Genomic DNA, 26557 nt, shown 5'->3' with positions numbered 1-26557 from the left:
GTTGATATGAAACGGATGGCAGACAGCCTACCAAAATTGAGGTGGGTGGACAGTGTTGGATAACCAAGTTAAAGGCAAAAACAGCTGGCCAGTGCCTGGCCCTAAGAGACATCAAGGCCATGCTGATTCATGTAGCAGAAAAAAAAACATAACTAAAAAGGTATTCACAGAGGCCAGTCTGTCAGCAGTTATTAATACCAATCACCACAATGTAAAACATTTCAACATACAAAGGAATGTATTATGGGGCACAATATGGGAACGATACCCAACTGAAAGGGACCCGTCATGTCTGGTACCATCAACATCCCTAACATGGCTGATGACATGTATGATGACAACCAACACCGTGGGCAGCTCAGGCATTAGCCAACTCAATATCAAACACTTCTTTCTGTCTATCTGAATGAAATTCAAGAACTATTGTCAGCTATTCATGAGCCTTTTATAACAGAAGTAAAATTGTTGTTTACAGTGTGACCTACTCCACAAGGGGGAAATGAACATCACCATATTTTCAGCCTGTGCTTTGAAATTTCATCGTTAACTGTGAAACCTGCATCAAATATGAGGTTAATTATATGTCCCTAATACTAGACTTTGAACTGAGCTTTTTGAGGGATAATTAACACAACCAAGCGCATGAACTTTAACCTTAAGCCCCGCCCACTTCCGGTGTACAGGTGAGCAGATGGGCGTTGACTAACTCGGATTTACTAAAAGACGGAAGAGATTTTTTATTTGGGTTAAAAATAATCTCAAAGTGCTTATGGAGAATATGTGTGGCTTTGGTAAGAACATGGCTTGTTTTGCTGCTTCAGCTGTTTAGTAATTCGAGCTTTTTTGCGGTGCTTCTTTGTGTTCAAAATGCACCTAGAAATACAGACTTTTTCCCACCTGTAATAACGATTGTTTACCTGTAATAACGATTGTTTACCTGTAATAACGATTGTTTACCTTTAATAACGATTGTTTACCTGTAATAACGATTGTTTACCTGTAATAACGGTTGTTTACCTGCAATAACGGTTGTTTACCTGTAATAACGATTGTTTACCTGTAATAACGATTGTTTACCTGTAATAACGATTGTTTACCTGCAATAACGATTGTTTACCTGCAATAACGGTTGTTTACCTGTAATAACGGTTGTTTACCTGCAATAACGGTTGTTTACCTGTAATAACGATTGTTGATGTGCTGGTGATAAGTTTGCAGACTTACTAACACATTTGAAACGTGTAATATTCTGTTTCTTAGACCAACAGAAAGGTCCTGGGAGGCTGATGACTAAAGGACTAACACTCATTGTGGTCGGTCATGTCAACTTCATCTTGGGCGCCATCGTCCATGGCAGCGTTTTACGACACATCTCTAAACCAACAGGCACAATCCCTACAGAGTACACAGTGTCCAACATCATAGCTGTCACCTCAGGACTGCTGGTAGGGTGGAATATAAATTATTATTATTCATCATATTCAAATGTGGGTATGAAATATATCATATTTATTTATCATTTATCTGCATTTGCCTATTTGCACATTTGCTACTCGTACTTCTGGTAGATGCCAAACTGCAGTTGCTGTGGATCTGTCTGTCTCTTTATTTGTCTGTCTGTCTGTCTGTCTGTCTGCCTGTTGTGAATGCATATCATTGCACTTCTGGTAGATGCCAAACTGCATTTCTTTGCTGTGTACCTGTACTATGCAATTACAATAAAGATCTATCTATCTATCTATCTATCTATCTATCTATCTATCTATCTATCTATCTATCTATCCATCCATCCATTCCTCTCTCTCTGTCTCTGTCTGTCTGTCTGTTGTGAATGTGTATTATTGCACTTCTGGTAGATGCCAAACTGCATTCCGTTGCTGTGTACCTGTACTATGCAATGACAATAAAGATCTATCTGTCTGTCTGTCTACCTATCTGTCTGTCTGTTGTGAATGCACATCATTGCACTAATTTGCTTTTTATTCTTTAGAGCATTGCAAGTGGAATTGTTGCAATTTTGGTGTCAAGGAATATTAAGAATGTCAAACTAGTAAGGAACCATCTTATTTACCTGGATATATTTATCAATCTGATTTTTCTTATGTGTATTAAATTTGTATGTTTGCTAACTATTTAAAAACTTGATCAGACACCTCATTGAGCCTCTTCCTGTTATCAGTATTTAAGTGGATGTGCAATATATGGTTGACGATATAACTTAAAGGGAGTCCTGGAGCTCACTGAAATTCTGCTTTTCCTGCAGCATGTGGGACTGTTGGTGAGCTCCGTCTTAAACACTCTGCTTTCTGCAGCCTGCTGTGTTGGTCTTCTACTGGCCATCAGCCTCACTATTTCAGCCAACGGCAGTGTCCTCTTGCAGGGCTGCAACAATACAGACATGCCCATTAATGCTCGCTCACCCGTCTCTGCCAACTGCCCCTTTGACACTACGCGCATTTATGTGAGTTTATGTTAACTCATAATGTTGTTTGGGTAATAGTGTTTTTGCAGCATTATTGCAGAAGGTTTTAATGAACAGTGTGTCTGAGTGTCAGATGTGTTGAGCTTCAAGACTGATGTTTTTTTTGTCTTTAAGGACACAACTCTAGCTTTGTGGTTTCCATGCATTCTGCTGTCAGCTCTGGAGACTGGTCTGTCTGTGTGGTGCTTTATTGTGGGTCTCACCCTGAGAGGAATTGGGCCTTGCGCTCACACTTACCTCAGAGAGAAGGTAGGCCATGCATTCTCGCACCAAATAACAATTACTAGTACTGGTGTGAGACTTATTTGAAAAAATGCAAACCCCAACAAGTGAACTTTTCACACATTAGATTTTTTGATCTTGATGTCACACTGACTTTTGATATTGTATTTCATGACAGCTGGAAGAAGACACCTTGGCACATACATCAAAGATGGAACCAGATTTTTCAGCCCCGAGCCAACGTCTTATTGCACACTGTTCTGCACAGCCATAGAATGTAAGCTCAATCGGAAAGCTAAGGTAGGATTTCCAACAACCTTTTTTTTTTTGAGAAAACATTTGAGCCTGGCAATAATGCCGATTTAATGTAAAATTCATGTTATAAACTATTTAAGCGCAAAGTGTATTTTTTTGTACACTGGTCAGCCATGACAATAAAACTACCTGCTTAATATTAGCAGCAGATCCTTAAAGTTCTGTAAATTGTGAGGTGGTGATCAGTCAGACGGGTCTGGGAAATTTGTAGTTCAAGTCAACACCTTGTCAGCATAGTTTGTCATGTTCTTCAGTCCATTCCTCAGTCCATTCCTCAACAGTTTTTGCAATGTACCAGCATACATTACCAAGCCTTCTTCCCATTATGCATTCTGGAGCCATCTCTTCCTCAGGTTACATGGCTGTCTACATGATGTAAAAGAAAACATGATTCATCCATCTTCTACCATCTTCTTCTACTTCTGATGCACTCTTGCATCTTGCACATTGTAGGTGCTTTTGGCAATGGACAGGAGTCCAGTCTGCAGCTACACAGCTAAATAAACAGCAAGCAGTGATGCACTGTGTAATGACTTTCTATCATACTAGCATTAATTTTTCAGCAGTTAGTGCTGCATTATAGCTCTTCTGTGGGATTGTATTAGACGGGCTCACTTTCTCTCTCCCTGCTCATCAATGAGTCTTGGTCACTTTTGACCCTGTTGCTGGTTCACCGGTTGTCCTTCCTTGGACCACCAATGGTAGGTAAAAGCTACTGCATACTGAACACCCCACAAGACCTGTTGATATAAAGATGCTCAGAACTAGTCAGAGGCACAGTTTTGCCCTTGTCAAAGTCAAAGTCACTCAAATCCTTACGCGTGCCCATTTTTTTGTTTTATTCAAGTACTGAGTGTCCCCTTTTCCCTAATATACCAAATGCCTCGACAGGTGCCACTGTATCTAGATCATCAATGCTATTATCTGTTTTTAGGCAGGCGGTATTAAATGTTATGGCTGATCAGTGTGCATATAAACCTCTTTTAATAATGTTGAATTATTCTGTTATAACTTTTTTTATTATTCATTTCAGATTTGGTAAAAAACTCTGAACCATGGACTCAGTGGAGTATTTGATAAGTAGTGTTTATTCTGTTTTGGAAAATTCATTTATTTTAAGCTACAATGTCTATAATATCAGTTGTTGATTTATGTTAGGTAAAAAAGAAATGTGTTTACAATACTATCTGACATTAATTTAAGCATGCTTTTGAGCAACTTTGACTCGAATAATTTGTTAAGCTATAAAACATTTCTTTGTTTTTATGGTCAGTTTTATGCAAGAGATAGTAAAGTCTGTCTAATCTACAGATTCACATGAAATTATAGTGGAAAAACTATTAACTAACTTTCATTTGAAGACCAAATGCTTAAAAATGTGGTCTACACATTTCCAAAGTCAATCATTCTGTTGCTGCTTAATCTAATTCTATAAATATACACAATATGACTTTTGTTATTCATTTAAATAGGTAATTGCAGTGTTATTTATTTACCAAAGATTTTGAGCACTCCATAGTTAGTGGCTTTATATAACACTGGAAAAATCCGGAAACAGACAGACAGACACAGAGAGAGAGAATACATGAATTAGAGGAACATTTCTGTAATTTACTGACCTACTGAGGTGTAAATGTAATAGAAAGATGAAGGTTTAAATCTTGTATAGTTCTATAGGATGGTGAAATCTTAGTCCCGAAGTAAATCTCATATGCTGAGAGATTATTATTGTGAGTATTTTGTGACATGAAGCAAGTACGAAGTTTGATGTTTGGAATATAACAGTATTCCTGTTGAAGCATATGAAAACTCTTGAATTTGCATCAATTTTTATGTGTTTAATCAAATTCCTACATTTTATTATACCTTATCAAAATGGGTAAAATTTGTTAATACTAATGTTTACAATTTTGTTACTAATGTATATTTCATTTATACATTATATGGCATCCAATAAATTTTTAAAAGCAATGTGTGATTATTGTTTCTTTTATACATCCTTTAAATATATTCTTTAATGAAGTATTATAAAGGATGCAGTTAGTTTTCTGAATTCCAGTGTAGACATGATCATTTTTCCTAAAAAGTGAGGTTGTGCAATTCATATCTATATAAACATAGATATGTAGATTTGAGCTCGGGGCCTGTTTATCATTGTATTGCACACATGCTGTTGTTGGGTTTGTACTGACCTGAGTCACTTCTGCACCTGTGGTATTGCTCAGCTCTTCGGCTTCTGACCCTTTACTATGTCAAGAAAGACCACTTTATTTATCCGAGGTCTTCTCAGCTAAAATCTTCTGAGCAGGCTTTGAGTCTGACCGTCTACCAGCTGCCAAAACACAGGCCACTGGCCAAACCGGTAGATCTTGACATGCGGTAAATGCTGATAGAAAGGAATACTGAACGATCGGTGTGAATGCTACACTATTGACATCAATTAGTAGTAATGATTGACTTTATAGTATAGAATTTGGAATTCTAATATTTAGTATTTACAATTGAATCTAGTGTCATCTGGAACAGACAGGGTTTAATTTTAAGTCTGGTTCTTCTCAAATAAGATGGTTTCTTCTCCTTGGTTACCTCAAGGAGTTTAGCTGCTGTCACCTCTCGCTTGCTTATCAGGGATCTAAATCTACATCATCCAGATGTATGTAATGCTGCTTTGAGAAAATATCTATTGTTAAATGTGATGTATATGTAATATATTTTTGGAATACTCCCATTACCCACATTCATCTGAGACGATTTCCTGACTCGATTTTAAAGCAATGAGAGTATTTCTGAGTGTCTTGGATCATGTTTAGATGACTAATTATAAAGCTGAGGTGATCTATTATGTTGTGTCTTGAACTTCTGCCCTTTCTTTGCTCATCACCGGCGCATGCGCAGTGAGACGAGGGCGGGGCCTTTCTGTAGGGGAGGGGCAGAATCGGCTGGAGTATGCAAAGCGAGCAGCGGACCGTTGGTGTGTTTCAGGACGTTGGCACAGTTTCTTATGTTCTACAGTGTAGATTATGTGTACAGGTAAACTCTCTTCACTCTGAAACAGGTGTGTGTGTGTGTGTGTGTGTGTGTGTGTGTGTGTGTGTGTGTGTGTGTGTGTGTGTGTGTGTGTGTGTGATACAAGGCGTGTGTGAAGCTCAGAGCCGCTGCAACGAAGACGCGGTGTATTGTCATATACACAGAGAAACGGCGACAAGAACAACGTCAACCGAAAGGTAGAGTTTCAGATTTAGCTTAGCTTCATAAACCGTTAGTATGTGTGCGCGTGCTCTCGCGCACGTCAGTGTATTGCTGAGGTCTGCCCTGTGCACGCGCACGTTGGGAAAAGGCTGAGGGGTTAAACAGCCGGTCAGAGGAGGGGGGGGGGTGTAGTGTTATAAAACAGTAATAAGTCAGCGGTTATTTAGTATTTATAGTATTTCCAACTATAAACTTTGTTTACTCTATAAAGTAATCTATGTGCATGTCTTACTAGTAATTTTTTTAGTAAATATTTGATAATTAAGTTTTTAAATGCGTTAGCTCAGTGGTTGAGGTGTTGGATTACTGATCACAAGGTCATGGGTTCGAATCCCAGGTCCACCATGCTGCCACCGCTGGGCCCCTGAACAAGGCGCTTAATAACCCCTTAATTGCTCAGTTGTATAAAGTGAAATAGAATGTAAGTCACTCTGGATGATGGTGTCTGATAAATGTAAGATACATGTAGCAGTTTTAAGCAGACTGTATTTGTCCTGCAGTGCTGCTTGGTGTGTGTGTGTGTGTGTGTGTGTGGTGGGGGATGGAGTGGGTTTCCAGTCACAGGCTTTGGATCATAGACCTTTGGACGCAGTGATCAGTGGGATGCGGGTGTGGGAGGAGAGATGTTCAGGGCTGATGAACAAGTTATCTGAATGCTGTTGTTGTTATATCCATTATTACATCATTTTTATTCATGAATTATTGTTGAGCCATTGTTACGTATCTGTGATATGTGTGGAAAAAACTTCTGCATTACATTCTGCAGATTCATGTGTGTGTGTATATGTGTGTGTGTGTGTGTGTGTATTTATTCATAGGTCCCTAATTATATATTCACTTTCACTCTACTGTTTACTAACATTTTATTTATGATTAAAATATTTTACTATTATATACATATATATTATATACATTATACATTATATACATATATTTATATACATATTCTCTGTTGTCATATAAATGTTGCTGTAGGAACAGAACCTAAATTCAAAAGTGCAAAATATTAAAATTGATAACATTATTAATAATTATTTATTATTTAAGACCTAAATACATGACCACCTTCTTCTTCTTGCATTGTTAAGATTTAAAATGTTTTTTTTATGCTTTGTGTTATTTGTTTTGTATTGCAGGTGCTCTTACATGATGCATGCTGTTTATTGATGACCATGATGGCCAACCTGGTGGAAGACAACGTCATGTTATAATCTCTGGACTTCTATGAATGCATGAGCTTTGAGGTGGCTGATCAAAGTGTGCGCTGAGGCAAGCAGCTACTGAAGAGGGCATCGTGAGTGCTCACGCAGGGGGATGGAAGCAGTGGACTAGCCAAGTCTACCTCCCTGATGCTCTGGGTGTGGTGGATATCCGTTAGGAGATGAATCGGCTCCTGTGATCACCTCACACATCCTGCCAGTATCGCAGCTCTGCATTTTGTGCATGAAGGATGGGACCCAAAGTGGATTTATCGGTACTTGTGCTTGGTTTCTGCTGCAGGGGAATGGGGCTGCTGTGGACACTGCTGGTGTCTGCTCTGTTTGCCTGCAGCTCTGCTATTCTCATGGACACTGTAGAAAGCCACAGCATGTTTACCTGTGAGCCCATAGGGCTCCGAATGTGTCAGGATCTCCCCTACAACACCACCTTCATGCCCAACCTGCTCAACCACTATGACCAACAGACAGCCGCTCTCGCCATGGAGGTAAGCGAATGTTTCTCTTTCGTCTTTTTCCGTGTCCCTGTTGGTCTGTGTGGGCAGGTGAGGGAAAAAGCGGGGTTGCCATGGAGCTTGTTGTTGGGTAAGCTTATAGCTTGTCATTCTACACCGACTCGCTTGAATAACGAGTGACGAGTGACTTTTCGCAACTTAAATATGTGGCACAGAAATGCAGTTGTAACAAGTAAGGTACAGCTGATATTTTCTGAGGTTATTTTTAAATACACACAGATTCTTTTGGGTAGGCTGATTTCACTTCATGCAAAGCCTTCTGTCGTATCTTGCTGTGAAAATCATTCTCCAGTCTCCCAGATGATGCCATGTCTGACTTGTTCTTGTCACATTACTCCAGCATAGTTTAGTGAATTGCTTATTTTTTAAAATACCTATTTATATTATATGTGAAATATAATGTTAAAATATTGTAGATAATTAGTGATGGGCATACCAGTGCTTATTGAAGTGATTGTGGAATATGGACAGACTCCCCATTTTATGTATTTGTGCACAAAAACAAACAAATAAACAGAATTGGTTTATTTCTGCACCTGATTTTACAAATTCCTGATGTAGATTTCAGGCCTGAATTAGTAGAAAGGTCACACACACACACACACACACACACACACACACACAGAGAAAGCAATGAAGTACTTTGTGTTGCTGCTTGCACCCTGCTGTCCTTGCATAACATTGAAGGATGCTTTCCCAAATATGGTGGGAGGAAATAATGCTGTCAGCCAACATTGTTTAGCACTGTTCATAATCTGCTAAGACCTACAGTGGATGGATTGATTGGAGGTGCTAAATGATCCTCTTACTCCCATTACTGTAGTCACAGTTGAGAGCACAGCGGAGAGCGCTGGTGTCTGTGCAGCTCTCTAAAAACACATCAGCGTGTCCGTTGTCAGTCAATAGCACGTCATGTGGTCCTACTGCGGTGTGGTGTGCCGCCATGTCAGCGTCTGCCCATCTGTCACAAGGGTTCACTATTCCCCCAGGATTTGTATTACATTACTCTCGGGATGTTCTGTGTGCTGAGAAACCAGAGCCAATCCTGTAAATCAGACCCTCCCCCTCCTGCTCTGCCAGCATAGCACCATGCCGTGTTAATGGGAACAGGGAGTATCCGCTCTCGCCCAGGCTCCTCGCGTTTGCGTATTACAAACTGAGAATGTTGTAGAGATGGTGTAGACAATATGGCAAAAATATCAGCAAGAGTAACAGAGCTCAAGAACAAAATGATAACATCATGGTTACTAGGCAAAGGACAAAATGAATAAACAAACCAATGGAAAAAAAAATCAAATCAGCATTAGTCAAGTGGTGTCTCATTTAAATAAACCCTGTGATATTGGTATTTTCCAGATAACTATTTTTTTAATTAAATAATGAGTGCAACATATAGTTCACAGTCTCCACAAGGGGATACATTTTTTGACAAACCGAGTGCATCCAGGTATTATTTCTTGCTTCATAAGTACAAATGTAATAGTCTTTTTGTTTATAAATAACTTTAAATTACTATTATAATATTTAGGTGCATATCAATAAATAAATTAGAATGTCAGGGAAAAGTTCATTTATTTCAACTCAAATAGTGCAACTGGTGTATTATATACATTCAGTACACACGGACTGAAGAAGTTTAAGTTTTTGGTTCTTTTAATTTTTATGATTTTAACTAACAAAAACCCACCAATTCACTCAAAAAAATAAGAATACTTCATAAGTATTGAAGTATGTTCATTTACTGTATATGTACTCAATACTTGGTAGGGGCTCCTTTTGCTTTAATTACTGCTTCAATTCAGCATGGCATGGAGGTGATCTTGTTTCTCATTTTCCTCTTGACAATACTCTATAGATTGTCTATGGGGTTCAGGTCTGGTGAGTTTGGCCAGTCATGCACATCAACACCATGGTCATATAACCAACTTTTGGTGCTTTCGGCAGTGTGGGCAGGTGCCAAATCCTGCTGGAAAATGAAATCAGAATCTTTAAAAAGCTGGTCAAAGTCAAGGAAGCATGAAGTGCTCTAAAATTTCTTGGTAAACAGGTGCAGTGACTTTGGGTTTCACAGTGGACCAACACCAGCAGATGATATTGCAGCCCAAATCACCACAGACTGTAGAAACGTAACACTGGACTTCAAGCAACTTGGGCTATGAGCTTCTTCACCCTTCCTCCAGACTCTAGGACCTTGGTTTCCAAATGAAATACAAAACTTGCTCTCATCTAAAAAGAGGACTTTGGTCCACTGGGCAACAGTTCTTCTTCTCCTTAGGCCAGCTAAAATGCCTCTGACATTGTCTGGGGCTCAGGAGTGGCTTAACAAGAGGAATACGACAACTGTAGCCAAATTCCTTGGCACATCTCTGTGTGGTGGCAACAAATTGATATGTTAATGTTCATAAACCCTTTAATGAAAAATGATAAGTTTACGTGGTTTGAGTCAGACTTGATCTCTCTTCATTATTGGCTGTTTAATTTTAGGATTCTAAACTTAATATCTATCTTTCTGTCTGTCTGTCTGTCAACATTTTGCTATAAGTAGGTTGTCTTTGTTCTGTATGTATGTAATGAATAAATGAATTGGCCCTTTAGATTAGATAGGTCTTGTGCGTTTACATGTTCCATCCCCAAAACCAATAGTCTCAGTGGTGGAACATTGTCCACTTCATCCAGATTAAGATAACTATTTCAGAAAGCTTGACATTGGATGGTTTGAAGGGTTTAGCTTATTGTGGTCTCAGTAATGACTTGCTGCTGATCACAATTTCACCATGTAGTTTTTCAAATCACTGAACCTTCCACATCAAGTAGTAAAATCTAAAAAGCACAGGAAAGGGGAAATATTTTTCTTACCCACTGAAAATTTCCACCCGAAACTGATTAGGCTGGAGAATACAGTGTGTTTGGATAATTGCAGGTTGGTGTTTCTGGGCTGCAGCTGGATTGCACAAACTGTGAGATCTGACATGATTTCTGAATGACTGATAATGACGGGCCTGTGTGTGAGTTCACCGGTGAATTTATAGCACGGACAAGATTCTTATCAAGCATGTAGGAAGTAACATAGAACCACAAAAGCCCTCTATACCTCCTTTGTAATTTAAATGATTCTAAAATCAGGGATTGTGTTAGAGGGGATTGTGCTATCTTTCTGTTCCACTGTTATTTACACAAGCTGGTAATTCACACTTATTGTATTCATGAAAGATAAGAACTAGTCATGGTCGGTCTCATGGTTCCTTTTGCCTGTTTTTTGTTTTGTCAAATATGGTGTAGTGAATAAATTGAACACTGACTAAATGAACCTAATATTTTTACACTCACTCTGGGTCCAAGAACTGTTTTTCAAACTAGAAACTAAATAACTCTAAAGTATTGTTAACTTCCAGACACTTAAACATTGGATACAATTTTTGGGTGTTTTTGTATTTGTTTCCTAGAAACCATCCGTCACTCAGATGTGTGAAATACACATCATAAATATTGTGAGAGTTTTCCTGATTTTAGTAATTCTGCTTTGAAATGACACAAATAAATGTTCAGCATAATATTCAAAACATAGGCCTTATTCGTTTACAGCTAGAGTGAAAATAGATATGTTTGATGATATGTCAGAAGTTTATTTAGTCTGAATCTGTCATGTTACTCAGACAGGCAGCCAGTGATGTGTGCAGTCTGAGCAGTGAATTCACAGTAGCTTGTTTCATTAGTTTCTGCGCTGTTACACTTCCTATATCAGACAATAAAAAATCAATATTGGAACAGATTTTTCCTATGGGTTAGGCCCTAGTTGCATGGGCCATAGGTGCATAAATATCACTTGTTGATGTTCGGTATTTCCTTGCAGTTAGTTTCTTTACAATGCTCCATTCTAAAGCAAGAAATTCCCGCTTCTTCGCTTGGCTTATTGGGGGCAGCTATGGAAACTATGGAAACCGCTCTTGATTGTGAGTCCACAAAAGGACATGCAGTCCTGCTCTCAGGAGGTGGTTTCTCCATGTGACCTCCGACCCCTGAGGATGAGAGCTCATCAAAGGCTCTCTCTTTAAACCAGCCTTTTTTCTGCATCAGTGGTTGCCATGGCAGTACTAGTGGAAAGGCAGGGGAAGAATGTGGCCCTCAGACGAGTGGAGTGGAGGAAAGATAGGGCCAGAAAGAGACCCCTGATTCCAGGACAACTGAATGGCAGGACAGGGAGTGTGGGAGCTGCCATTCCTTTTTTCTCCTTTTCTTTTTTTAAGATTGAGAAAAGAACAAATATTAAGGAAATAATTCCCCCTTTGGGAAGTTTTACTTATTCAGGGCTGTCGGTCCTTTCACAATTGTGGGAGAGTGTGGAGGGCCACCCGGAGCCAATTGGTTGGTGCAGATGAAGTTTATCTTGGTTGAACAGACAGGCTGTGTTTTATTCAGTGTCTGTCCCTGCATGCTGCTTTTTATTTACCATGAATAGAGTTACTGCAGTGTTTCCATGTCACTCACATAGCTATTTCCCTGCTCGTTTCACGCCCTCATTTAAGAGTTCTCAACGATGCCAGCTGATCCGCCTTCCATCCCGACACTGAATGTAGTTTGGAGAACATGTCAGAATTGTTTGCATTTGTCATGGCCAAAATACAATCCAAGACAGAGTTGTGCAAAATGTTTTTTCCAGCTCAAGGACAAAACTACAGCACCACGGGAGAACAGACATGTGAGTGTGTGAACAAGCAGAGAATCTGTGGACACTTCACTGACCTGGACTCTGATGTCCTGACAGAGTTGTGGGCTGTCATACAAACCCACTCACTGCTATTTTCTCTGCAGTGCAATCTGCACAAGAACAAGCAGCAAGAATTATTGCTAGCCATGTACATTACCTATGGAGCTGGTTCATAGCTATGCATGGAAATAAACGGAGTAAAAGACAGGAATGCATTTGGAAAGCGATAATCAAATTTTTTATTGTGCAGGTCTACTTTTTTGCAATTTTAAACTACTTAGCATTAATGAATAAACAGTTTCATTCTGTAATTACGCCTGTAAATCATTAAGCACTGTAATGTGTGAACTGCCAACAGATCCTCAGGAATAAGTGATTGTTAAATTTGCCATCAGATCCCTAAAATGCACTTGGGGATAATTAAATTGCTCCAGTTTTATGAAGTGTGTGTGATACTCATTCTGAGGAAATCACATATCCACACACACACACACACACACACACACACATTCAGTTGAGTAGGGGAAAGGTGACATATTGTCAGTCTATAGAGACAGAGTCTTTTGAAATGGCTAATCCTTAGGAGAACTTAGTTTTCTTCGCATGTATGCTTGTTGAAAAAAAAAGCTGGCAAACTGGCTTTTCCGCTAAGGCAACCCAAACTGGCCAAATTTCCACCTGAGAAAGCTGGAAGGACAGAGATAGAGAGAGATAGAGATAGATAGATAGATAGATAGATAGATAGATAGAGAGAGGGGGGGTCCAGACTCTGAACCAAATTCATGTGCCTCAGAGATTAGCCAAGCTGTCATTCAAGGCCACTACTGTCTCCCTAACTGTCTTTTTCATGTCATTTTACCCCTCTTTTTTTGTACCCATCCCTCTCTTCTCACCTTCCTACATACAATCATCAAAAAGAATGCCCGTAACCTGATAGCTGCCCTGAATATTTCCTTCTACTCCATTAGAATAGCTGGATGCATTTACACATCACACACAGACATGCCAGAATAGCTCTGGAAGCACTGAAAGCAGTCATACACTTGAAGGCCTAGCCTCCATTGATTCTTTAAGTAAATTGTAGCTTAGACAAAAGGAAAACAGGCAGGAACTTAATCCTTCCATTTAAGTATTTGAAGAGGAGTGGCTGTTGGCATCTGTGAGAGACAAATGTGTTCTTTTTCACTCCTGCCAAAAAAGCCCACCCTGTTTCTCCTGCTTCTCCTCCTGCACAGCGTGGCCGCCTCGCATAGCAGCCGAGTAATCAGATCCGTCGCTGCAACGTTTTAATTACCCATTAGCACCTTAGGCAAAGAGATTAATCTAGATAATGTGCACACATCTGTATTTCAGGAATATAACATCAGATAAACCGAGATAATTCACTCACATTCTTTGATATAAGAACGTGGTTTATATCCTTCACATCATGGGTGTTCTAATTACTTACGTCAGTCTTGCTTCTGTCTTAGTTCACTGAAGATGAGAGTATTGAAATAAATGTTACAGATATTTTTATTGTTATAGAGTTTACACACGCACACACACACACGCACACGCTTTTTACAGTAATGCTCTCTGACAGAATCTCTTGGCTGCAGTACTGATGAATAAGAGACGTTTCAGCATGTTGAACGTGCCCTCTGGTGTCTGTAAGGCTTCAGCTTTCAGAGCTGGTCAGTCACACAGGAACTTCTCTCAGGTAAACAGATACCCACTAGATACAGAGTGAGCAGGGGGAAAGCGAGATATTCACTACTCAGTTTCTCTACATAACACACAAACCAGTGAGTCAATGAACATGCACTGTGTAGCACACACTTATGGCACACATGAAATATTGAGACCAAATATGCTTTAAAAGCCTGAAGATGGAGCTGGTGAAACAGATCCATAGCTGCTGCTACATTCTGTTTAATGCTGAAGTCTAAATGTAAATGTTTCACAGTTTAATTTTGAAACCGTGAGCTTTTTCCCCTGTGTTTGAGTTGATGAATGGGGACGTTACCTCTTTTGACATTTTCTTCTCAGATTTGCAGCACAGTGAGGATTGTTTCTTTCGTGTGTTCCAATGGCAGTCTTTACCTTGTAAATCTTAAGAGTTAAAGACCTTTAATCTTTATTTACTAAACACAGTGGTGTGATCTTTCATCTGGCTGTGAAAGATCACACACACATTTATTAGTGTAAATGTCAGCATCTGAGCTTCAGACCTAAAACAGAAAGAATAGTTCCTGTTTTTTTCTTTAAGTCCTTTCAATGCATGCGTTAACCTTGGAGAATGATTAACACTACTTGACAAGCCTTTAATACCCCATTCAATGAACTACGTTTACAGTCTGTCCTGCTTGTGTTTTGGGGACACAAGAAGAAAGATTTTGCACCTTAATGCTTAAATAAAAGTGGGTTTGACTCATTTTAAATGGTACATGACCTCAAATATATATATGTATTCTGAGCTTCATGTTTGTAAAATGAACATGTCAAACAAGTGAACATGACTTTTGTAAAATGCCATGCTGTTCTGAGTGTGCATCTTTCTCTGGTGCTCTGCCTCAGTCCCAGGTCCATGAATAATGTACGTACAGTGTGTAGTGTAGAACAGCTTTCGGCAGCACTAAACCTTCTGCAGCAGCGGTCTGTAATTCCAGCATTTCAAACTGGCATGCAGAAAGCACTTACTGGCCTCACTTCTACAGCAGGCACTGAGGCAGCACAGCAACGACAAAATCAATATTACATCACTGGATGCAAAGAGTCGGCACTCTCCTGTCCGTTTCCACAGCTCTGTCGGCGGGGCGTAAAAATCAGCATGTTGTGATCGTCTTTTGATCTCTGTTTAATCTCAGCACTTCAGAGGCAAACTAAATATTTCAGAACTTCCGTTAAATATAGATATAGACATCTTGTTCCAATCTTGTGGGCTTTAAAGCTATTTACAAACTTTTTATTTTGGTGCATTACCTTGAGACAGTTAAAAACCTGTCCAAGAATTATTGTATTGTGTTATCTGTTTTAAATATCAATGTGTTTTCAAACGTAGTTACAATTAGTATAAAGAAAAATAGTCTGTACACAATTCACTATTAGTTTTGCTAATTATCCTGTTTGTGATGGAAACTCACAGTACTCTATGATGTCCACACTTTGCTCCTCCCATCCAAGTATGCACATCATTAACATGTTTAAAAGTAAAAAGTACAGAATTGTGAAACAATTTAAATAGAATTGTGAACATTCAGATTGCTTATTTGATGGTCACATTGAAGTATTGAAAACGTCTGATACTTTCAATGGAGCAGTAAGCAGGAAAAGTATTGTTTGTGTGTATACAAGTCCCACCAGTCAGCAGGCCAGTGATAAAGGGCCAGACCCCAGCAGGAAGTGCATGTGTATTGGCTGGCCCCAGGTGGAAGGGTATTGTTCACTTCTCCAGAGATTTACATGTTAATGCCCAGCTTTGCAGCTGTTCTGTCTCCCAGCATGCATTAGTCTCCTTGAGGACACAAAAGCACAGTCAGAGCCACCCACAGGCTGGCGAGCCTCAGGAAAGGGCATAGGATTACTGTACTGAAGAACTGTACTGAACTTGGAAAAACATGGCTGCCTTTCTTTGTGTTCCTCTTCAGACATGATTATTTCTAATAAAACCCAAGTGAGGCATCATCAATTGAATGAATGTCTGAATGTATTTTGGTTTAGAAATATTTCACACATCTTGTATGGTTGAATTTTTCATTTCAAAATAACAAAAACCTAGTTATGTTTGCCAAGCTGGTTTGATGATCTCTAGTGGAGTGGCGCTGGCTTCATGCAGCGAGCCGTTATGAGAACTGTCATTCTGTCACAGTACACTTGGCAGAGTTTCCACTCATCTCCACTCATCTCTGTCCGCAGCTCTTTCACCCCATGGTGAACCTGCAGTGTTCTCCAGACCTGAGGCCTTTCCTGTGTGCTCTCTACGCCCCCGTGTGTACGGAGTATGGCCGCATGTCGCTGCCCTGCCGCAGTCTGTGTATCCACTCAAAGAGAGACTGTCACAAGCTAATGGATATGTTTGGTGTGTCGTGGCCTGAGGAGATGGACTGCAGCAGGTAAAGGGATCAGGTTCGGGTCACTGGGTCTAATAAAATGCTGTTATGCAGATGTGATAACACAGTCATTATGTGCCTATATGTGAATAAAATACTGTAGTTCATTAGGTCAGAAACTCATTGTATTTCTACAGTAAAAATCTTTATTTTTTTATTTAAAAGTTCATTTAAAAACCCATGTATGTGTTTATTCTAAGTTAGTTGACAGTAGGGCTGGGCGATATGGCTGAAAACTGTATCACAATATCAGTGTTTCATATCGGTCGATATCGATAATTATTGATATTTTTTATGAGCCATTTAAAATAAGGACCAGGAGAAAAATATATTACATTTTTATTTTAAACTTAACCTTCCTCTGATCATAATCCCCTCAGTTATTAAGACAGAAATGTCAACAGCCAGGAAAACTCAAATAATTAAAATATAAACATAAGTCTAAAGTCACAATGAACACTTAACAATTATCTCTTAACAATATAAACAATATATTTGTTAAATATAAACATGGGCGTCGGAACCATTATATATAGGTGGGACAGGACCCACCCACTTTTTATTTGCTTCCGACCCCCATGAATATAAACAGAGAAACCTGAGAATTTACTGCAAGTTTAGTGCTAGGAAGTTCACTAGCTGTTCACCTTCTGGTGAATAAAGTGTTTTAAAATATGTGCAGTGTTTTGTAAACATAAATAAAACTGAGGTAGACTGAGATACATCTGTAATATAAAAAACAAACCTGATACAGTACAGTAACATTGTTTGAAAACCTGCAGAAATATGAAAAAGTAGATGACTTTTCCTCTTTTATTTACAATTTCCTCGCTCGCTGCAGCGCTCATTTTCTGCTCATCAGTCGCTGGTTACTGAAGAGTAATCCAGCAGACCAGCACGAGACAACGATATGGCGCAACCAAACATGATACAGTTACATGATTGGCTGTTAGCATGTCACTCCCTACGTTGCTAGGTTACCAGAGAGTGAGTGCCTTTGTTAATGCAACCAAACTTGCTTCGCAACCTCTGTTTTCTTCCGACGAAGAATAATAAATATCGAAGGTTTTATCGAACACATTTTTTATTTGATCTCGATGTCTATCGCGATGTCTATCGCGATACATATCGTTATCATTTTATCGCCCAGCCCTAGTTGACAGCTACCAGTCATAAAGGACAAAATCTAACAAATGCTTCTTCGGAGACACGTAAATCCACCGCATCTTTCCACATTATCATACTAACATTAGTTTGGCTTCAGACGACGTCTTAAATACTGAAGCTGATCATACCCCCAAAAAGACAGACAAGTATTTCGTTGTGTTCATTTATAGTAATGTCATGTTTTTGTCCCCAAACCAAGGTTCCCAGAGTGTGATGAGCCGTATCCGCGTGCTGTAGACATGCTGACCACTCTGAACACCTCAGACGAGTTGCCCATGACTGTGCAGAGAGACTATGGTTTCTGGTGTCCTCGTGAATTGAAGATTGATCCTGAGCTGGGTTACACCTTCCTGGGTGTGCGTGACTGCTCTCCTCCTTGCCCTAACATGTATTTCAGACGAGAGGAGCTCACCTTTGCCCGCTACTTCATTGGCGTTATCTCTATAGTCTGCTTGTCTGCAACACTCTTCACGTTTCTTACCTTCCTCATCGATGTCACGCGCTTCCGCTACCCGGAGCGACCCATCATCTTCTACGCTGTGTGCTACATGATGGTGTCGCTGGTCTTTTTCCTGGGCTTTCTGCTGGAGGAGCGTGTGGCGTGTAATGCGGCTAACCCGGCCCAGTTCAAAGCCTCCACGGTGACGCAGGGCTCCCATAACAAAGCATGCACTCTGCTCTTCATGGTGCTCTACTTCTTCACTATGGCTGGAAGCGTGTGGTGGGTGATCCTAACAATCACCTGGTTTCTGGCTGCTGTGCCCAAGTGGGGCAGTGAGGCCATCGAAAAGAAAGCCCTGTTGTTCCATGCCAGTGCCTGGGGCGTACCTGGTGTGCTGACTGTAGCGCTACTGGCCATGAATAAGATCGAGGGAGATAATATCAGTGGCGTGTGCTTCGTAGGACTGTACGATGTGCACACACTGCGCTGGTTTGTGCTGGCTCCACTGTGCCTGGACGTGCTGGTCGGCGTGTCTCTTCTCCTGGCTGGAATTGTGGCCCTAAACCGCATCCGCATGGAGATCCCGCTAGAGAAAGAGAACCAGGACAAGCTGGTGAAGTTCATGATCCGTATTGCCGTGTTCTCTGTTCTGTACCTGGTGCCACTGCTGACGGTGTTGGGCTGTTACCTGTATGAACAGGCGTACCGTCCAGTGTGGGAGACCACCTGGGTACTGGATCGCTGCAGAGAGTATCACATCCCCTGTCCTTATCAGGTAACATCACTGCCATCTTATTCTCATTAACTCGGTAACAGACGTCCACCTGAGAGTCAGATATTGTTTTATCCACAAAGGATGCTTTAGACAAAAAAATGTTGGAGTAGTGCATGTATTATCTACATCTTGAATACTATCTAAATTTTCAAATTACTGCTTATAATAATAATAATAATAATAATAATAATAATATTGAGCATCAAAACTTTATACATATGCTTACATATGGTTTACCACTTGGTAGGTGAAGATCAGCGTGCGATCATGAAAAATAGGACCAGTGTAGGCGACAGTAGCAAACTATGGCAGTGGTGACACATCGCCAGAAGTGAACAGAATTTCAAACACACAGTGCTGAGGGTTTTTTTATCCTTTTCGTAAATTGGGTGACATCACTCAAGCTGTATGTTAGTGAACAATACTCCACTATATCAGCTCTTATTTATTATTGCTACCAAAACGTTAATGATTTCCTACAGGATGTCACATGCTGTGAGCAGCGTTCTGTTTACACTGTCTGTGTATCTTAGACTTTTCTGGCCATAGTATATTTGGAGCACTAAAAGGTTATAGCTATTAATTGAACTGATGAATTGCTTTATCTGTGTTGGGTTTCTAAAGGACTGTGAAAATTTCAGTCTTATTGTCAGTTGCACATGACCTGTTGTGGAAGTTCCGAGGTTAGAGAGATTTAAAGAATAAAGTATAACACTGGTAGACACGAGCAAGATTAAAAAGGTTACACAATTTATTGTGCTCAGCTGCGCAGAAGGACCCAACACTCCACATGTAGCATGAGGGATGAAGGGCCAAGATCATTGATTACATCAAGGTTTTGTAGACAGAACTCAAGAAAACCGAAGATATGTAAAAGCAAAACATCATCAATCATTGGCTCAAAATTACCTCATGCATCTCCTGACCAAGCTAATCTGACCAGGCCAAGGTCTTCTAGAGGACTTATTGGACATTGTTTATGGACAACTCGTCCCCAGTCCCTACTGCCCTTGTCATAATCTTAACAAAACCTACTGATGACGATGTCAGTCTCTGATCATGACGCACACAGGGTACAAGCATAGAAAGACAAATCCTTATGAACATCTTAAGATTAGAAATTTCCACCACAGACCCTAAGCCAAACTTATTATATATAAATTATAATTCTGCAAACCAGTTAAGCGTGGCTGTTCATACAAATCCCCAAACAACTAGACAGTGGATTTTAAAAAAGAATTCTCTCCTACATTGTGAATTAGAGTCCTATAAAACACACTTGCATATTATTTGATATTTCCGGATGCATTTTTTTTGTTTAGACATCTAGTTTGTTTAAAGTACAAACTGGGACTTTTCTGTGGCTGGATGAATGCATGATGTGATGCGATGCACCACAGTGACACACTGCACGCTTATATTACCGTGTAATCGAAGACCCTTGGCCTTTCTTCATGCACAATAACACAGTGATCCAACTGGAGCTGAATGTCACGTGACACAGGAACTCTCTGACTCGCTTGTCCAACTCGCAAAGGATAGAGTCCTCCTCCTCCACAGCCAAGCTTTTCATACACTGTTAGCCTGTAGCCTGCCCTGCCCACACTGAGCTACTTATTTTAATGATAGAGCACTTGAACACAGCTCTCCTTTCTAAAGGTGTAGGTGTATTTGCATGAGCTGTGTATAATGTTAGGAAAATGGGCGTCTTCTTCTTTTCACTGATCTGTAGGATTGTTATGCTTTACTGACCAATGACCAGTATAAAATGGTTACCGGAGATGAATTAAATGAACGAAATAACTCGCTTGAAATTACCCGATCTGTGTGTTTCTAGCATGTGTGTGAATTTAGAAAATACTTTGTGTGATTAGTCACATTCCTGCATTAGCCGCTATTACAGAATGAACCCGTACTGTAATGTTTATGCTCCTGTGCTCCTAATTCATTTGGAAAAAAGTTCATTCATAGAAATGCATGGTAGTGTGAAAGGTTCATTTAGGCTGCATAATGAGTACTAATATGCATGAGTGAATCTTTCTCAGCACTCTTCACTCAAGTGTGTGTGATGCCTTGAGCGCTGCTCATTTAGCGTTCCTTACCGGTTCCACTGAAGCATGTCTTGGCTTGAGAATTCACCCTGTTGTTATGATATTATTCATTCTAAATGCCATTTATCTGTTTGTCTAGTGAACTCCCAGTACAGTATAATCTATAGTCCTTGAGTGTGCACGTGTGTATGTTAGGGTTTGTGCTTACACAGTGGATCATCTGAGGGCATTTGACTGTGCACCCCGAGGTAGATGGATTTCACACACTAAAGGACATGAGAACAAATCAGCTTTAATCTGAAGAACTGGGGAGTGGATGAGAAGCTAATACATTATCAAGAGATTACTGAGAGCCATGAAGCACACACAAATCATTTTCTTGCCAAACCTTGATAGGGGACACACACACGCACACCTCATTTGTGGGAAGGTATCATTACAGTTTTATTTTCACACAGATTGTGTAAATTGTAGTGTTCCTTTAGTTTTGCTTGACACTATTTATTTTAGGCCATTTTCTTCTATTTAGAGGATGTATTTCTGAAGACATCTCTTGTCTCGTGTATCTAACACTAACAGTTTTTCTGTGGAAAAGAGGCTACTAAAGGCTAAGGGCTTTGACACAGGTGTAAGGACAGTGTGGAGACAGGATTCCATAAACGTACTCATAACTACAGCGAATCAAGATATAACACCACATTATACCAGTATCTGTAACTGTAAATGCCCCAAACTATTCTTATTCCAAATGTTGTTATTATTATTCCTATTAGACCTGCTCACAATTTTTCTAAGCCATCTTCTTTTGGCTGATAATTTTGCTCATTTTATCTATTTATTTCTAGAGATTGAAATAGGTTTATTAATCATAATCGTGTTATAGAAAAAATAGACAAATTTGACAATATTCCAGATATTTCCACTTCCACATTTGTATTCAGTTGTGTACCTAACATTTGTGTGTTTGTGTAGGTGGAGCAGACAAGCAGGCCTGACCTGGTTCTGTTCATTATGAAGTACCTGATGGTGTTGGTTGTTGGCATCCCGTCTGTTTTCTGGGTGGGCAGTAAGAAGACCTGCTTTGAGTGGGCCAGCTTTCTTCATGGCCGCAGACGCAAAGAGTGAGTTCCTTAGCAGATGAGCACCTCGCTGCTACCTCACGTCCATGTTTAAACTGCTTGTGTATGTAGAAATGCAGGATTTGGCAACACAAGAACTCAATAATACAATACACCCTCTAGCCCCAGTAACATGCTGAAAAATATAAAAAAAATATCACTGATCACTTTATTCTGAACAACCTGCACAAGTCTCTAATGATCTCATCAGCCAATCAGGTGGCAGCAGTGTAATGCATAGAATCATACAGATGCAGGCCAGCAGCTTCAGGTAAAGTCACATCAACCTGCAGAATGGGGAAAATTCTGACTGTAGCATGATTGATGGTGCCAGATAGCATGTTTTAGTATTTCTGCTATATCTGTTGATCTCCTTGGAATTTCACACACTATAGTCTCTAGAGTTTACTGAGTGATGCAGTTGAGACAAAGCAGCCAGAGAGCAGCGCTTCTGCAACAGCTTGATGATGAGAGATCCACAGATAATGCATATGCTGTTGAAGACTTTTAAAACTTTATAATTGTTATTCTTCCCAGATATAGTTTCCTGTAGATTGTCTACATTATTATTATTATTTTAAAAATTATTAAGAGATTTTTAGTGTATAACCCAGAGCAGAAATCAGGGCGTCATATTTACTGCTCTGCTCTGGTGGTCTGTACCTCTGTTTAAATAGCACTTAACTCTTCCTCTTACATTTCCCTTATGTGCTCCATCTCCTCCTGCAGCAGTACAGTGAACGACAGCCGTCAGGTTCTGCAGGAGCCCGACTTTGCTCAGGCACTGTTGCGTGACCCCAATACACCCATCATACGCAAGTCACGTGGTACATCCACACAGGGCACGTCCACCCACGCCTCCTCCACTCACCTGGCCACATTAGACGATGTGCGCAGCAAAGCGAGCAGCATCCACAGCAAGATGAGCAGCTACCACGGCAGTCTGCACCGCTCCCGTGACGGCAGGTGAGGCCCAGCGTGAGGTGCTGACTTGAAGGCTTGCATTTAAATTCTGTTTATACAACATAATTGTTTACAAGGTCAGAAGGTAAAAAGCAGCGAGAGAGAGAGAGAGAGAGAGAGAGAGAGAGAGAGAAAGAGAGAGAGAGAGAGATTTCAAGGCCTGTGAGGAAATTGTTGATAGCTGCTTGGCCAGATGGTGTATATTATTTTTTATCTATCAGCACATCTAACACAGTAATTCAGCTATAACCTGAACAACAGGTTTATATTGATGTGCTCATTGTTGTTTCTATAGTAACAGCTCATACACTGAGACAGAGACGGCAGACGCCTCACATAATCTATAACTAATGATAAATAGATTTAAAAATGTTTAACAAATTAAAATGTATGTAAATGTTTGTGTGATTAACGTTTGTGGAATGAATTTTAGTTGTAAATGATTTGGAAGTCATGCTGCTTTGTGAAGTTTACATGTTCCACTTTCTTGGCAAAATGACAAGTTGTGTGTTTAGAGAGAGCGAGTGAGAAAACGAAAGAGTACAACAAACATGAAATCTGTTTATACACTGATTAACAAGCCCTACGTTAAGTGTATCACCGATACATGATGATATTAAAACACCCAACACAGCCGGTACCTCAAGTGTGCATTAACGGCCATGTGAGGTGGTCGGTCTGGTCTCAGACACACTTACTTAAGCCCAGACTAAACATGCTATGGGAAAATGTATGAAACGGAACGAAAGAGCGCAGGCTAATGTTGTTATCTGAATGATTGCACTTGTGGCTGTGGATGAAAGTGTGTATAAGGTAACTGTATACGTTCATCTTATTTCTATGGATTTCTATTTTGATGTTGTATGCTTACATACTGTATATAGTTATGACTAAAGAATGAACAGTTAAGGATACAAAACCACTTCATGATCTTGGTGAAATAACATTTTTCTTTAGGAAGTACTGTGCCATTGCATGTATACGTATATCCATGATAAAATACACAGGACATGATTGGTCATGAGAATATAGGTTTAGGCCAATATAGGTATATAGGAATATAGGTTCCTGCAAGACAGGAGATGAAACATGTCAGAGACTGATAACAAAAGACATCTGAAAAGCCATAAAAGAAAGTCACATATCTGTAACAGTTGTACGTTGTTCAGACATGTAGTACTGAAGAAGACTGAACTCTGTTCCCATTTTTGTTTTCATCCTACAGGTACACTCCTACCAGCCACAGGGCCATGGAGGAACGCCCACCCTATGGGAGCATGCCCCGCCTTAACGAGCAGCTATCCCGTCACAGCAGCCTACACCGACTCGACAGCCAATCACGACACAGCAGCGCACGGGACTTAAGTCATCCTCCACCTACCAACATAACACACGGCTCCAGCATGAACCGCGTGGTGGAGGAAGATGGAGCGAGCGTGTAATAACTAGACGGTTTAGTTTACACACATTGTCCTCAGCATCTCCCTCTGAACAATCTAGAACAAGAGACTCTTTACTCTGCAGAGGGAGAAGGTGCACATGTGAAGACTGCACTCAAGCTATACACAGTTTGTGTATTTTACTGGTAAAGAAGAAAAACAAAGTGTCAGGCCATGCTGTCAGTGGTACACCACAGACCACTGAAAGAATTGTTTCTTTGATACTGTAAAGTTCAGGTGATGGGACAAGTGAGTAACATAATACAGCATTATTCTGCCCCCTGCTGAGGACTGCAGACATGTTTCTCTTTTTGTTTATTGTTTTTTTTTTTTAAAGTGAGCAGCTTGCAGCTGTGCAGTCTTAGAAACTCAGTGTCTTACATGCTGACTTGCAGCTTTTTCCTCGTGCAGTCGTTACCACGGCTGTGAGCAGCTCATCAGAGCAGCTTCACTCAGTGAGGCTCTTTTACATCTTAGCCTTCTTCATGTTCAAGCACTTCCCCCCTTGTCAGCGTAAAGACGATGGGGGAAATTAAGACAAATGTTACAGTACTTGGCAGTTACGTGCCTCTGGCAAGCAATTAAATACACAAGACAAGGATGAAGAAAGTAAAAGATTTACTCACATTAGCTCTTGTGATGTGTAAGTTTTCTGTACATTTATTACAGTACTCCTCAGAAACCGCAGACCTGAAAACCTCACTCCCACCAGATGGACCATACCCTGCTGCATCAGCCTACCTCATCAGCCCAGAGATCCCAGACCTGCCTCAGATCACACCAAACATTCAACCTGTGATCGCTGTCCTTGTAGTGATTATTAATGATTTAGAGCCAGTTTTAGAAGCAGAGTGGCTTCACTGGCACAGCACAGCAAAATGCATTTGTTTTCAACACAGGTCTGTAACTTCACGGGAAAGAAAACATTCACAGAGGTGTAAATGTATTTTGTGCACACTACTGATGGCATGCTGCCTGTGGCGAGAGAAGTGTAAACAACTCGAACCAGAAAATTGTGCTGAGTGAACAAATCCGATTTAAAAATCTACATTAATAAACACCGAAGCGAGAAGTCCCACAACAGTGCAGAAGTGTGTGGTTACTGCTTCTGGTCCATCCATCAGCTCCGTTCTGCACACTATATGCAAATAGCTTTGAACACTATTTCTGCTTGACATTTCTGTTGCTTTCTTCCCGTATGCAATGTGTGCTCCTACTGTAAGCATGTATATGTGCAACACTGTAAAGTATTTCTGCTTCCAGATGCTTTTCTGGTACAGAATTCAAAATTTAATACATATTTATATCAAGTTATGAATATTTTGTATTATTGTTTTTTTTTTTAAACTGAGCTGCACCAAGTCAAACTTTTGTTAAATTGTAGCTAAATCCTGATGTCTGGGTGATTTATCCTGAGTGCTTTTGTTTACCTGTTGGGAAAGTGAAATATCTTTGTGGTATTTAGTGCCTGAAAATGTGACCGTGGACCTGAGCTTTGTGAAATGATGACGCTTTAACAGCTACTACTGCTTCTTTAGTTTTTTGGCCTTCAGTCTCGAAAGTATGTACAATGCTTTGTTCTCTACTTTTGTCTTTACTGTAGGGACTGCAGATTTTCTTAGAGGGAGGAAGATTTAGCACTTTAACTGTAAGCTGTTGAATGTGTAATGATATTCTTTGCAGTTTTAGGGTCTTGCAAAAATTTCAGATCTTTTTTTTTAATAAAGAAATAAAATTGCTGTTGAATGCTGTTATGCTTCTTTCTGTTCTGTTTAAACATGTGGAGGAATGTTTCAAAAGTCATTT

At 40.0% G+C, this 26557-nt stretch overlaps 2 protein-coding genes across 4 annotated transcripts; both read left to right on the top strand.

Moving 5' to 3' along the window:
* Positions 1-644: 644 nt before the first annotated feature.
* LOC132852395 (keratinocyte-associated protein 3) lies at positions 645-4990 on the top strand. Its single transcript, XM_060879592.1, has 7 exons — positions 645-791; positions 1261-1445; positions 1991-2050; positions 2264-2461; positions 2597-2731; positions 2883-3004; positions 4053-4990. The coding sequence occupies exons 1-6, from the start codon at positions 770-772 to the stop codon at positions 2976-2978; spliced, it is 696 nt and encodes a 231-aa protein (XP_060735575.1). The 5' UTR covers positions 645-769; the 3' UTR covers positions 2979-3004; positions 4053-4990.
* A 643-nt stretch (positions 4991-5633) lies between these two features.
* Positions 5634-26497, top strand: fzd3b (frizzled class receptor 3b). Of its 3 annotated transcripts, none has more exons than XM_060879590.1 (7): positions 5634-6049; positions 7405-7973; positions 16603-16799; positions 18163-19180; positions 22204-22352; positions 23079-23315; positions 24538-26497. In XM_060879590.1, exons 2-7 carry the CDS (start codon positions 7719-7721, stop codon positions 24752-24754), a joined length of 2073 nt encoding a protein of 690 aa, XP_060735573.1. In that variant the 5' UTR covers positions 5634-6049; positions 7405-7718; the 3' UTR covers positions 24755-26497. The 3 variants fall into 3 exon arrangements, with proteins under 3 accessions (XP_060735573.1, XP_060735574.1, XP_060735571.1); XM_060879591.1 differs by lacking the exon at positions 5634-6049 and adding an exon at positions 6095-6243 and having other exon boundaries at positions 23082-23315; XM_060879588.1 differs by lacking the exon at positions 5634-6049 and adding an exon at positions 6102-6243.
* The last annotated feature ends 60 nt before the right edge of the window (positions 26498-26557 follow it).

Source organism: Tachysurus vachellii, chromosome 10, assembly GCF_030014155.1.
Source record: "Tachysurus vachellii isolate PV-2020 chromosome 10, HZAU_Pvac_v1, whole genome shotgun sequence".
In the NCBI taxonomy this organism is placed as follows: Eukaryota; Metazoa; Chordata; class Actinopteri; order Siluriformes; family Bagridae; genus Tachysurus; species Tachysurus vachellii.
Note: the sequence above shows the minus strand (reverse complement) of the source record. Positions and strands in the feature narration are given on the sequence as shown.